General features: G+C 41.3%; 1 protein-coding gene across 1 annotated transcript in view; it reads right to left on the reverse strand.

Annotated features, from left to right (window-relative positions):
- Nucleotides 1–14377, reverse strand: part of MAATS1 (MYCBP-associated, testis expressed 1) — a 62701-nt gene that overhangs the window by 40924 nt on the left and 7400 nt on the right. The window contains exons 5-6 of the mRNA XM_006884317.1: nucleotides 8373–8554; nucleotides 2182–2359 (exon numbers count right to left, since the gene is read on the reverse strand). Of these exons, the coding sequence (XP_006884379.1) occupies nucleotides 2182–2359; nucleotides 8373–8554 (360 nt within the window). The remainder of the gene's footprint in view (nucleotides 1–2181; nucleotides 2360–8372; nucleotides 8555–14377) is intronic.

Here is a 14377-nt window from a genome sequence, read left to right on the forward strand (position 1 = left end):
TCAGAGGCAGTGCGTTTGGCGCAGGATAGAGCAGGGTTTAGGGCTGTTGTGCATAGGGTCGCTATGAGTCGCAAACGACTCGACGGCACATAACAACAACAACAAGTTTCTAGGCAACATTGACACTGCTGCTCTGAGACCATTTTCTTTGAATCACAGCTTGAGAACATTGTCTAGCATGCAGTAATCAATGTAAGTATTAGACTTTTTATCCTCACTGATAATATCATCTATTAATAGCTTCCCACTCACCCTGCAATATCCAGCCAGAGGCTACCTCTTCTCAGTAGATTTTCCAAATCTCCACTCACCCCAGACAGAACTAAACATTCTCCCATCTGCCTTCTCCTAGCACTTTGTGTATATAGTAGCATTTACTCTGATCCAGCCTACAAAAGAAGTGTCTGGATTCAAGGCCTGCTACCCATCCCGTGCCCACCAGGATCAGAAGATGTATCAGAACATACACAGCTTCCACAACTCACAGCTAGGAGCTAACACACAGGAGCCACTCACTGTAATAAGAAAATATTCATTTTTTCAAATGATGCCTTTGCTCTAGCAAGCTGCATTATTACTACTTTTAATGTCCCTCTCAGAAGACACATCTCTCTCCAAATTCCATCAAAGAGTTGTAAATTTCTGCACATTCAGTTGGATTTCTGACACCTCCTTTGCCAAATGTCACAGAGTATAGATTGAAAGTTAATCAGGTGTTGTAAAAAGACAAAGAACCAAGTCCATAACTCTCAGCTATATGATACAAAGCACACTGCTAAGGCCTTGGTAATGACACAACTAGCAACAAAGCACCTCAGCACAGCCTGGAGCAAAGGACAATCTTGGCAAGTTCCCTTCCTTTCTTTCTTGCTAGAGATTGACACAATTTTTTTTCCTCATAATTTATACATACTCTTCCAGTGACAACCTTATTACTGAGAATATTATCAGTTAAAATAATTGAAAACACAACCAGAAATATTGAAACAGATCGTTATTTATGGGCTGTAAGTTCATGTCTTGGTTGAAGAATTCCACAATTTGTCTTTTAAATAGAAAGTGCTATGTCAGCTCTAGAAAAGAACCCAAAGCATGCTGACTGAACCCAATGCATGAGGTAGAAGATGCAAGAGCAGCTGGGATGGGAGGCTGTTTGGTAGGAAAAAAATAAGGGCCTAGGTCAGTGGCACTGGGAACAAACAGGAAGGGATAATCCAAAAGATATTTTTCACATTTTAGAGAGAGTATAGAGAAATACTAAAGAGATATAAAAAGAGGAAGGGGGATCTCTTAAGGAAATCTAGTGATCTTCATTCCACAAGAAAGAATATTACACATTCTAACGGAATTGAGAAAACTGTAGCAAGACCTTATGTTGTTGTTGTTAAGTGCCGTCAAGTCGCAGGCGACTCATAGCGACCCTATGAAGGAGAGTCCTTGATGCTTGGGTGCCTTTCATCCTCTCTCCAGGTTCATAGGGTTTCCGGAGGCAAGCTATTATGGAAGTGGATGCCACTCCTCCTTCCAAGCTTGTTTTAATTGGGGAGCTCCACCCCACTCTGTCCGCATTGGGTAGCCAACCATTAACGCATTTGACACATGAGTGTCACAGTGTTCAGCCTCACAGCAACCACAAGTGACTGTGATATGGCAACTTGTAGCAAGACCTTATACCACATCATAAATTTAGGATTACTCTGGACAGACTCAGAAGCCTGACTTTCTAATTCAACAAGCTGAGGACAGCTTTTAAACCCATATTTCTAGAAAAGTGTGTTGTTGATTGCTTTCAAGTCAAGCATGACTCATAGCAACCCTATGAACAAAAGACCTGAAGACTTTCTACAACTATTGTCATTTCTTAAAGTTTATAGTTTCTAGAGGCATGGAAAAGTGTATTACCATTTAAAAAGTACTACCATCACTCTTACCAGTGTAAGAATAGTCTCAACTGATTGCAAACTTACTTTTTTTTAACATTAAAAGAATGTTTATTAGTAATCAAAATTCCAAGTAAAAGTCACTGCTATTAAGTCAGAACTGACTGACACTTCAGTGGGTTTCTTTTTTTTTTTAGTGAATTTCTTTTTAATTTTTTTTTTTAAATACAACATATATATTTTTTACAGCATATTTTTCCCATTTAATTTTCCCCCCATTCATTCATTGTTGCAAACTTACTTTTGAATCTCCTGCTCTCGGAAGGCCCACTCCTTTTTCTCCATCTCGCTCATCATCCTCCTCCTCTTCTCAAACTCGGCAGTGTCACTCAGAGCTGGAAGGGTGGCTTCCCAAATGCGCTTCTCTCGGGCCCGTTCTATCATCTCCACCTCAGCTTGTCCTGCTGGGAGACCTCGACCTGAGGATAAAGCAGTAAGAACACTTTACACACAAATAACGGAACTCCTGCACCTACAAAGAAAATATGACAAGTGAATAATAATAGTCTTGCTTCTAGATCCTACCCTCTAAAATGTCAAGAGTTGTCATTAGGTGCCCTTGAGTCAACACCATCAACTGTAACTACATATGTGAATCTCACCAAATACACAGGAAATCTAAGGGTTATGACAAGTTAAATAAGAAACTGTCTGATGTGCCTTACAGCTTTTTTTATGTGTCCCTTCCACTGCTTCTTGTTAGTAATGAAGCCATACTATATTTTTTTTTCCGGGAGACCTATTTTCTTTTTAATTTTTTAAAATTAATTTTAATGAACATTTCCAGAGATTTTGGATTTCCACTCATTCATTGTTGCTTTTTTTCTTCCTGCCCCACCCCTCCCCCCCAGTTCACTCTTCTCTTGAAAAGTAAAAGAAAAATTCCTTCATTGGTATACAATCCCCCATCCCCACCCCACCCCGAGTACGCTCTACTATGCAACCTTCATTCTGGACTCTTGTCCTAACAATAATACCCAATCTTATATCACTATTAAACTGTTCTCTCCCATTTTCATAGAGTCCAATCTGGAGCTCCATATTTTAGCAACAAACATGAGGCTGGAAACTATTTGAAGACTACTGAGTGTGAATAATCATACCTTGAAAGTCCTTTTTTTAAGCAAATCTAAGTTATGATATATGGAGAAATATCAAAGTTCTAAGGTGGGGAAAGGGAGCACTGGTGGCCAAGTGGTAAGGAATTGCACTGCCAGCCCACAGGCATGAAGTTAGAGTCCATCAGCTGCTCTTCAGGAAAAGGATGGGCAATTTACTGTGTGACTTACTGCCTTTGAAAACCCACTTGAGGTTGGTTCCAACAAAGTGAGAAAATGTGATGAGGAGTTGGAAGTTTGAGGGACAAAGCTGAAAAACAAACTATAACAGGTGAGTTTACAGCAGATAATGAAGGGGATTTTGTCCCCTATAAAAAATGTACAGTTGAAGGCTAGTCTTCCTCAGCTTTCTGAGTTGTGAGACATAAAGACCTCCTGGTGGAAAGGCTCTAGGTTCTATCTCCCAATCAGTCGGGAGACATTGACTGAGATCCAACCTTAAGCCTTCCTGGACCAAATTACACTCAGGTGGCTGGCACGTCTAAGTGAAGCCTTGATTTACCACATCATCTTTCTGGGACCAAGAGTGGAAAATGAAAGTAAGATGCGACAGCTGGCTTCCTACTTGTTCACTGCACCCTATTAAACACTATAATCCTGTGCACCTTGCATTCTGGAATACTCATTCAATCTTCCAGTTTACTAATTTGCTTTGAATTATACTTCCTATGATTCCATTTTTTTTATAGCCTCCGTTCTTACTTTCATTGCTACTATTTTTCCCTTTCTCTCTCCGATGATATAAAAATATACTTTTCAAAATATTCTATTTGGTCTATTTCTAAGGAAGTTACTCTCAGAATCCTTTCACTCTTTTGTAGAGCACTCCTAGTATTTGAGTGACCTATGGTGGCTTAGTGATAAGCAATTATACTACCAACCTAAAGGTATGCAGTTCAAATCCATCAGCTGCTCCACAGGAGAAAGATGAGCAATCTCCTCCTTGCTGGAGGGTCAACTATGAGTCAGTTCTGACTCTATAGTACATAACAAGAAGTTGGTATTTGTGGCCCTAAGATGATTTATTATTCTTAAATTGAGATAATCTACATGTTTTTTGCTTTGTTTTGTTTTGTTTTTTAAACCTGAAAAGAAGGCATTCTGCTACACTTCATCCTTTGGAGCCTTGCTTGTACGTGAGTACTGAAAAGTCCATGGAATCCTGCCCACCTGGAGCTACCCTCATCTTTAGAGACACGTAAAATCCATTCACAAATGGCCCAGAATTCCAAAGTCTAAATGAGTATTTTATCAGGATTCAGACTCATGAAAGTAGACTGTGTTGCTGTTTTTTGTATCTCTGAGCCCAAAGATATTTTCAGTTGCTTCCTATACATCTTCAAGTTGGCCAATGAATAAGAAGACAGAAGAATAATTGATGCCTTTGAGGTATAATGTTGCAGAGAGTACTGAATATCCCATGGACTGCCAAAATAAGAAAGAAAGAAAGAAGTGTAACCAGAGTGCTGCCTGAAGGCAACGCTGGTAAAACTTTGTCTCATTTACTTTTGTTATCTTTTCAGGAGTTACCAATCCTTGGAGAGCAATATCATGCTGGGAGAGGTAAAGGGTCAGGAAAAGAGAAGACCCTTAATGGAATGGATTGGCACTGTGGCTACCACAATGGGCTTGCAGTACAGATATCGATAATGATGGTGCACGGGACAGACAGGTCAAGGTTCAGATCTTTTGTTCACAGGGTCGCTATGAGCTGTAGTCAGCTTGACAGCACCTAACAGCAGTAAACTCAGAGAGAAGCCATGGAACATCTGGTGGCAGGAAATGTGTGAATCACAGAAAGCAAGCTCAAGCGGTCACATGCACGCATGCCTGGTTCCTCATGGTCTGGAGCAGGAGCAGAGGTGGGATGAGGAAAGGGGCAGAACAGAGGCAGGCTCCCCCTTGCCACCACGGTTTAGCGTGGAGTCCCAGTATGTCTAAGAATTTTAAATTTCAATTTGTCCTCTTAGCGTCTTAAAAAGACACAATTTTGAAGAAGAAAGAATCTCTTTTTAAAGAGGTGCTAGCTTGATTTTATAATTCTGTATGTGGCTGAAAGCAGGGAATACCAGAGGAATGTATATCTGTGTTTCATTGGTTATGCAAAGGCATTTGACTGTGTAGATCATAACAAACTATGGCTAACTCTGAGAAGAATGGGAATCCCAGGACACTTGATCGTTCTAAGGCGAAACCTATACTTGGACCAGGAGGCAGTCGTCAGAACAGAGCAAGGGAACACTGCATGGTTCAAAAATGGGAAGGGCGTACGCCAGGGATGCATCCTATCTCCATACCTTTTCAGCCTATATGCAGAACAGATTATCCGGGAGGCTGGGCTTTATGAGGAGAAATGTGGGGTCAAGATTGGTGGACGATTTATCAATAATCTGCGTTATGCGGATGACACAACCCTGCTTGCTAAAACTGAAGAAGACCTGAAGCGCCTGCTGCAGAGTGTCAAGGACTGCAGCCTATAATATGAATTGAGGCTCAATGTCAAGAAGACAAAGATTCTCACCACTGGACCAATTGGCAGGATCAGGATGGATGGTGAAGAGATTGAGATTGTACACAGCTTTAGCTTGCTTGGCTCCACAGTCAACAGTCTTGGCACCAGCAGCCAGGAAATTAAAAGGCGCATTGCCATGGAAAAGTCTGCTGTTAGGGACCTCTCTAAAGTACTCAAGAGCAATGGTGTCTCTCTGGAGACTAAGGTGCGTCTGATACAGGCCATGGTCTTCGCAATCACTTGTTATGCATCGGAGAGTTGGACAATGACCAAGGAGGATAGAAGGAGAATTGATACCTTTGAGCTGTGGTGCTGGAGAAGAGTATTGAGAGTACCATGGACTGCTAGGAAAACAAACAGATTTGTCCTGGAAAGGGTTAAACCAGGTGGCTCCTTGGAGGCAAGGATTCTGAGGCTCCGTACAACATACTTTGGACATGTTGTGAGGAGAGACCGGTCCTTGGAGAAGGACATCATGCTTGGGAGGGTGGAGGGACAGCGCAGGAGAGGAAGGCCCTCTATGAGGTGGATTGATTCAGTGACTGGGATAATCGGGATGGGAGTGTCAGAGACAGTGTGATTGGCACAGGACAGAGCGGAGTTTAGGGCTGTTGTACATAGGGTCGCTATGAGTCGCAAGTGACTCGACGGCACATAACAACAACAACAACAACAACAACATGTGGTCCTCCATTTAAATCCTTGACCAGAGGCCCACAAATCGTAGGAGTAGACCTGATTCATGCAGGCTTTTATTGATATTTGAACCTCAGTTCTATCTGGGGCAGTGTCCAGATTAGGCTTCCCCCACCCCCTTCCCTAGTGAAACATTTCAGAGCCCAGTCTGGTCTCTTAACAGAGTGCTTGGCTTTGAGCCTTCTGAAGCTCAACACTAAGCCTCTATATTGTAGTAGAGAAATCCTGTAATAGCTTCCACTGTCAACTGCAAGCAGGAAGCCCCATCTGCGACCTGGATAAATTTTCTTTCCTCTGCAGCCCAGGCGAGTAAATCAGATCTGCGCTCCAACTATTCACAGGCCAGCTGACTTCATAAACTGGTCACCATCAAGGCATCTAGATATTTCTGTTCTAGAAAGGAATTTCCATTTATAGACCAGGAGATTTTCCTCCTAGTTATTAAGTGTAACTATTTGTTTATTAGGAATCTCTGGTGGCCTAGCGGTAAGGAGCTGTTGCTGTCTAACTAAAGCCAGTGGTTTGAATCCAGCAGCTTGCTGCTCTGCAGAAGAAAGATGGGCAATCTCCACCCATGAAATGTAGTGCCTCTGAAAACCCACTAGAGGCTCAGTTGTGGGTCAGTTCACACTTGATAGTACTCGACCACAACAAGAAGTTTATCAGGGAGCTCTGGTGACCTACTGGATAAGGAGTTATGCTGCCAATCCAAAGGCTTGAATGAATCAGCTCAGCACAAAGACTGGACAATGTCCACCCTTGAGATTTCTAGTCTTGGAAACCCACTGGATGGTCAATTATGAAGCGGTTCAGACTTAGAAGCAGTACGTTTGAGTTTTGCTGTGTTTATTAAGGGGTTCTGAGGGCATAGACTGTTGCACTGCTAACCCAAAGGCTGTATGTCTCCAGTGGTTTGGACCACCAACCGCGCTGAGGAAGAAGGTCCGTCTCTACCCATTAAGATTTAGAGCCTTGGAAACCCAATGGAGGGTCGTAATGAGTGGGAATCCATGATAGTGAGTAAATGTTTGTGTTGATTAATTTTTAGTTTTCCCTTTACTTGTCCTGTGCAGTAGGGCGAAGCTTCAGTATATTTTCAGTCCATTATCTAGACCTGAAAGTAGAGGCTCTCCTTTAACTCACGGGTGTCAAGAATACAAAATTTATTTCCTCAAGTGAGACCAGAAGCAAGCATCAGAATTGGTGCCCAGAGCTGAACGTCTTTATTGTCTGTGACGTGGTCTTGATAACAGCTCGGTATGACAGTGGGGGGAAACAAAAGTAATCTACTTTTATTGGTGTATATTTAGGTCTTTACATTTTTGCCACAATAGTATTTTAAAAAAAAAAATCCTAATTTTAATTAAAAAATCATTACAGTGGACCAACTATAATGCTGTATCCTTCAATAAGGCAGTTAACTTCTCTGGTCTCAGTTTTCTCAGCCACAATCAAAGGAAATAGAGGAGCTAATTACTAATTTAGAAAACATTTCTTCTCATTAGTTTTCATATTCTCATAGTGTGAAGGTCTAGGTAAGATTTTACTTCATCCTAAGAGTGAATTTCTGAGACTAAAAGGTATTTAGCATCTCAGAGATGACAGCAGCAGAAGAAAGCAACCAATTGGTGTCAATTTTTATGTACAAGCGGTGACTAAAATGTTTTCCTTCCGCTCTAGTTCTTGCAGTCTCCACAACGAGGGAGGCTCAAGATTCAAATGAAATAAGGTTTGGCAAAAAAGGTTTCATAAACTGTGAGATGATTTGGGAAAATAAAATTAGTACGTATAGAGGAGGGCACATTCACTGTTATACACTTAAACAATGTGGCTCATTCAATGGAAAGGAGTTAATTCCCTGTTAGAAACACATGGGACGAGGCAGGTGAGGATTCAGCAAAGCAACTACAAAAATAAGCAACTACAACACTTGGACTTTAGCTTTCAGGATAGAGCACAACTGGCCAATAGGCAGCGAAAGAGGAGTCTTTCTTGGAATGAAAATATCAAAAAAGTTGAGTCTATGTGCTTAATTTCTAAGACCCCAGTACCACGTGTGTTTTCAGTACTGTCATCTGTGAATAGTAAGATGATTTACCAACTCACCCCACGTAAGAGTAGCCAGAGTCAAGAGCTCAGGGATCGAGTCCTGACACACTATATATTCCGGAGAATACGGATCTGTTTGAACGTCAGCGTCCCGAAAATCTGTCTGGGTGCTCACAGTGCATTTTGAAGGGATGGGTTGGTACTTAGTGGAAGCAGCAGGAAATTTGTATGGTTCTGGCCTAAAAGGAGAGAATTTTTATGCAAAAAAATTAAAACTTTATAATATCATCTTGGTATAATAATACAAAGCCAAAGGTGGTATAGCCCTGGTCTGTCCACTTGCCAAACAGAGGTAACTTGTGGTTTCTGTGAAGCTGAACACTGACACTGATGTGTCAAATGCGAGAATGGTTACCCATGGTGGACAGTGTTTGGTGGAGCTCCCTGATTAAAACAAGCTTGGAAGCAGGAGTGGTATCCACTTCCGAAATAGCTTGACTCCTGAAACCCTATGAACCTGGAGAAAGGACAAAAGTTATACAAGTGTCCAGGTCTTTCTTTCATAGGGTTGCTATAAATTGCCTACGACTCGATGGCACTTAACAACAACAACATATCACCTACAATATTATATAAACAAGTAGAAAAATATCACTGGGCTTCACTGATTCCATAGTCCCTTTCAACACTGACAAAAATTGATGAATGGGTCCCTGTAAAGATTAAATCCATATGTACATCAAAATTTTTTCCTATAGGGCAAAAACAAAACCTACTGACTGGGACCAAATATTTGGCAATACCATCTCAGACAAGGATCTTGTAACAAAAGTTTCAGGATACTCCTGGGCCTCCAGAAGAAAAAGACTGAATCCAGTTACAAAATAAGCAAAAGACACAGAAAGACTTTTCACAGAGAACTGTTTTCTTAATCTTGCCTCTGCCAAGATATTCACTCACTCGTTACTATTGAGTCGGAGCTGATTTTCAAAGGCTCCAAATCTCATGGGAGGAGACTATCTTTCTCTGGAGGAGCCACGGGTGGATGTGCCTTTGGGTTGAGAGCCCAACTCTTTAACCACTAAACCACCAGAATTCCCTACCAAGATGCTTAGAGAATATGAAAAAACAAATCCTATCTATTTACAACGTGTACAGTTGGCAAGGTTAGAGTAAAAGGTGAGTTCTGGACTAGTACAGTTCTGATACATCTTCTCAGAATTACTATGGCTACTAGTTTCTTTTCGGCTTTCAATTACATGTCTAATTTTAGCTGTTCCTCTTCAAAAAGGAAAAAGAAAAGGGGGGTGGGGAGATGCTTTTAAAAGCCACCTTCTGAATAAATTGCTCAAAAATAAAACAAAGCACAGTCAACTTTCTTCTAATGAGTTCTCACTCGCAGTGACCTTATAGGGCAGACTAAAATGGCCCTTGAGTTTCCAAGTCTATAAATCTTTTTGGAAGCAGAATGTCATCTTTTTCTCCCTGCTGACTTTTAAGGTTAGGAATTAAGCACTTAACCAATGTACCATTCATTAGAGTTCCTTCTTTGAATGATAAAATCATATATGTAACATATATGATAAAAAGTTAAATAGTCTTTCCATGTAAAAACCCCTTGTAAGCCAGTAAGTTAATCACTTACTCTACAGAAAAATAAGCAAAGACAGTTAATGAAAAAGAAAATAAAACTGTTAACAAACATAAAAAGAAGATGACTAGAACTTGTGGTTAATGAAAACCAAATTAAAACCACAAGTTAGGACTAACCATAAGGCCCTAACTATATTACATGTGGAAATACTTTTCATCTGTTGCTATGAATGTCTAACCTATATAGACCACATAGTATATTTATGGTCTTATATGGTTTTAGAAGAAATCAGTCTACTTTATAGTTGAGGAAATAAATTGAATTCAGTTTTATAGTATATAGTATATAGTATATTATTCCAGATCATATATTTTCATAATTACCAGCTGAAATTAAGAAAATAAATTCTTATTTTTACAAATTGAATAATCGTACTTGAACCTTCTGACCAAATGCACAAATATCATGGTAAGGCCTAAGAAATCATTCGGTCTTAGCTTTCTGATGGCTTAGTATTCTGAGTGCATGGTAGGTGAGGTAGTGGCAGCACTCCTGTGGTGACTATAAACTGCTTCTTTTCTAATCATTTTTTCCAGTGTATTCTTCTGATCCACTTTTCAGTTGGTTTTAGGACAGAAAAATATATGAATAAAAAGGAGGAATGATCCCTTTCCTCCCATCTCTCCAACTTGGATCAGGACTCAAATCCAGAAAGACCCCAGTGAGATTGATCCCCACTGTATCTTGGGTTAAATCTTCGGCTTCTCAGACTCTGACCTGGGCACATTACCTGGCAACTGCTATTCTACTCCTCCCATCCAGGGCCTTCCTCCTGCACCTTGGCCCAGGGGCATCCATGATCTGCACACCCACACTCCTCTAGGTAGTCTCTTCCAGTACCAACAAAGATGTCTACTTCACAAACTAGGTAAATCCATTCCAGGCCATGACTTTGTATCAGAGAATGGACAATAACTAAGAATGACTGTTGTAAAGTAAGACTGACATCAGAGTTGCAGGAAAACTAAGAAAAGAGGGGATAAATAATGTATACTGCAGTGAAACAGATGAGGGAGAGAACTGTTTAGGAGGAATATATGATTAGGTGTTATTGTCATGACAAGAGGCCGGAATGAAAGCTGCAATAGTGGAGTGGACGGGGTGTGGGGCGGGGAGAGGACTGTATAACAATGAAAGAATTTTTTCTTACTTTTCAAAGAGAAAAGCGAATTGAGGGGAAGGGATGGGCATGGAGAAAAGTGCAACAATGAATGAATGGAAATCCAAAGTCTCTGTAAACTTCCATTAAATAAAAAAAGAAAATGACAAACCCTCAATAAAAAAAGAATGACAAAAGAATGCATTCCTATGGGTTATGGTGCTGCAGAAAAGCACTGAACATACCATGGCTTGCCAAAGGACAAACAGGTCTGTCCTGGAAAGGGTGAAACCAAGTTGCTCCTTGGTGGCAGGAATTTTGAGGTTCCATCCATATATTTTGGGCATATTTCCAGGACGGACTAGTCCTTGGAGAAGGACATCATGCTTGGAAGAGTGGAGGTATAGTGCAGGATAAGAACACTCTGGATAATATGAGTTGACACAATACACAATAACTGAGGTAATGGGGTTGTTGTTATGTGCCATCAAGTCACTTGCAACTCATAGCAACCCTATGTACAAAAGCCCTAAACCCTGCTCTATCCTGTTCCAAACCATTGTCTCAGATAAATCTACTCCCACTACCCCAATTACTGAATCGATCCATCTCATCGAGGGTCTTCCTCTCCTGTGCTGTCCCTCCACCCTCCCAAACATGATGTTCCTTTCCAAGGACCAGTCCCTCCTTGCAACATGCCCAAAGTATGTCAGACAAAGCTTCAGAATCCTTGACTCCAAGGAGCATTCTGGCTTCACCCTCTCCAGGGCAAACCTGTTTGTTCTCCTAGCAGTCCATGGTATATTCAATACTCTTCTCCAGCACCACAGCTCAAAGGCATCAATTCTATTTCTATCATTCCCTAGTCACTGTCCAACTCTCCAATGCACAGCATATAATTGCAAAGACTCTAGCCTGGATTAGGCGCACCTTATTCTCCAGCCTGATGTTATTGCTCTTCAGTACTCTTGAGAGGTCCCTCACAGCTGACTTTCCCAATGCAATTCGTCTCTTGATTTCCTGGCTGCTGATACCAAAAGTGTTGACTGTGGAGCCAAGCAAACTAAAACTGTTAACTATCTCAATCTCTTCACCATCCATACTGATGCTGTCAATTGGCCCAGTGGTGAGAATCTGTTTTCTTGATGTTGAGCTTCAATCTGTATTGAAGCCTGCAGTCCTTAACCTTCTGCAGTAAGTGCTTCAGTTTCAGCAAGCAGGGTTGTGTCATCTGCATAATGCAGGTTGTTGATGAATCTTCCACCAATACTGATGCCATCTTCCTCCTCATATAGCCCAGCATCCCTGATGATTTGTTTTGCATACAGATTGAAAAGATATGGAGCCAGAATATATTCCTGATGGACCCCTTCCCAATTTTGAACCATGTAATAATGTCTCCTTGCTCTGTTCTGAGGACTGCCTCTTGGTCCAAGTATAGGTTTTGCATAAGCACAATCAAATGTTCTGGGATTTGAGAATGAGGGTGGGTGTGTCAAAAATAGTGAGAATGGCTCAGGATAGACCAGGGTTCCAGAGCAATTGTGCACAGATAGGGTTGCTATGAGTCCCAGGTACCTTGATGACACATAACAAGAACAACATAAGCATGTGCCTGGAAAAGGGTGGCTGGTCACTCACTAGATACATCCATCTGTTAATACATTGTGGCCTTATTTTTATATCTCAGAAACTCAAACCCGCAGAATCCCAGTGCTGACATCACTCAACAACACTAATTCACTCTTCAATAACTTGTAATATGCTTTCAGGACTGTCAAATTGATTTCATCGTATAACACTTAGAATCGTTATCCTTTGTGTCAAAGTTATTTAAGAAGGAGTGGGGGGGAAGGAGTGGAGAAGCATAGAGTTCATCACTATAGGCCCCCAAATTCTCTACAATTAGTTCAACAACTCTGAGACCAACAGCACACATCACCTCCAAAGCAGGTGATCCAGTAAGTCTGCATTTAAACAATTACCAGAAAGATCTATGGGGACCAGTTCCTCCTAGAGTTCTTTTTGTGCTCAAAGTATGCCATAGAATGCTAACCTGCAGCTGTCCCAGTTTGACTGGCATCTGCCCAGTTGCTCTGCCCCAGAGCATCTCTGCTTCACCTCTGTAAGAGCCAATGGTTTCCATACTTGGGCTAAAGCATTAGCGAAAAACTGGGATTCTAATTGGAATTTATCTTGAAAATGCTGATGTTTGTCCTATTCATAAGCTCCTACACATCAGTGTTATTGTTGTTGTTGTCAGGTGCCATCGAGTCAAGTATGACTCATAGCAACCCTACAGGCAAAAGATCCAAACTCTGTTCTATAAACTCTCATCATTTCTCTAGAATTCATAGTTTCCAAAGGCCTGTTAAGATGCAGATGTGGATTCCAATCCTGCTTCCAAGACTATCTTAATCTGAGAGCTCTACCAAATCCTGCCAACCTTGGATAACTATTATGGCATCTGATACACCAGTGGTACAGCATTCAGCATCACAACCCCCAGTTACTTCAGTACAGCAAACTGACAGACCAGTGCTGTACCACTTAGCAGAATGTTCTTCCCCAAGCACAACACTAGCCCTCGGGCCCCACCAACTATTAAATACCAAGGCCTGCCCACCAGGTCCTGATTGACTTAAACAAGAAGTTTCTGCCCCACAGCAGACTGTTAACTAAATCCAGGCGACCATTAGTTTACACATGATGGTGAATGAAATAAAAAACAAGCAGTTTACACCTGACTTTCAGCTAAATCAAGAGAACCTACCCTCCAGAATTCAAATGCTTTACATATGAGCCTCGTTCGATGCTGTCAAATCAGTTCTGACTCATAGCTCTCTTACGTACAACAGAATAAGAGTTTTCAGTCCTGTGCCATCTTCACAATTGCTGCTGCTGGAACCCTTACGGTGGACTATCAATTCATCTGTTTGAAGGTCTTCCTATTTTTCACTGGCCCTCAAGTATGGTGTTGTACATCATTTTTCTAATGTATACACATCAATAGGGAAATCCGATGGCTTACTGGTAAGAAGTTGCACTGCAGTCCCAAAGGTATGAGGTTCAAATCCACCTGCTGCTCCATGGGAGAAGGATGGGAAATCTCCCATGTGATTTACTACTTCTGAGAACCCACTAGAGAGTCAGCTATAGTTTGGTTCCGACTTGATCACACACACACACACACACACACACACACACACACACACACATCGTTAGAGATATATAACTAGGTATTTCTGTCATCACAGGAGACTAGAGCAAGGGCTACATGGTGGAGGGGACCTGGGGGAGGGTTTGTAA

This window comes from Elephantulus edwardii, unplaced genomic scaffold, assembly GCF_000299155.1.
Source record: "Elephantulus edwardii isolate Elephantulus edwardi_28Jun2011 unplaced genomic scaffold, EleEdw1.0 scaffold00032, whole genome shotgun sequence".
NCBI lineage: Eukaryota > Metazoa > Chordata > Mammalia > Macroscelidea > Macroscelididae > Elephantulus > Elephantulus edwardii.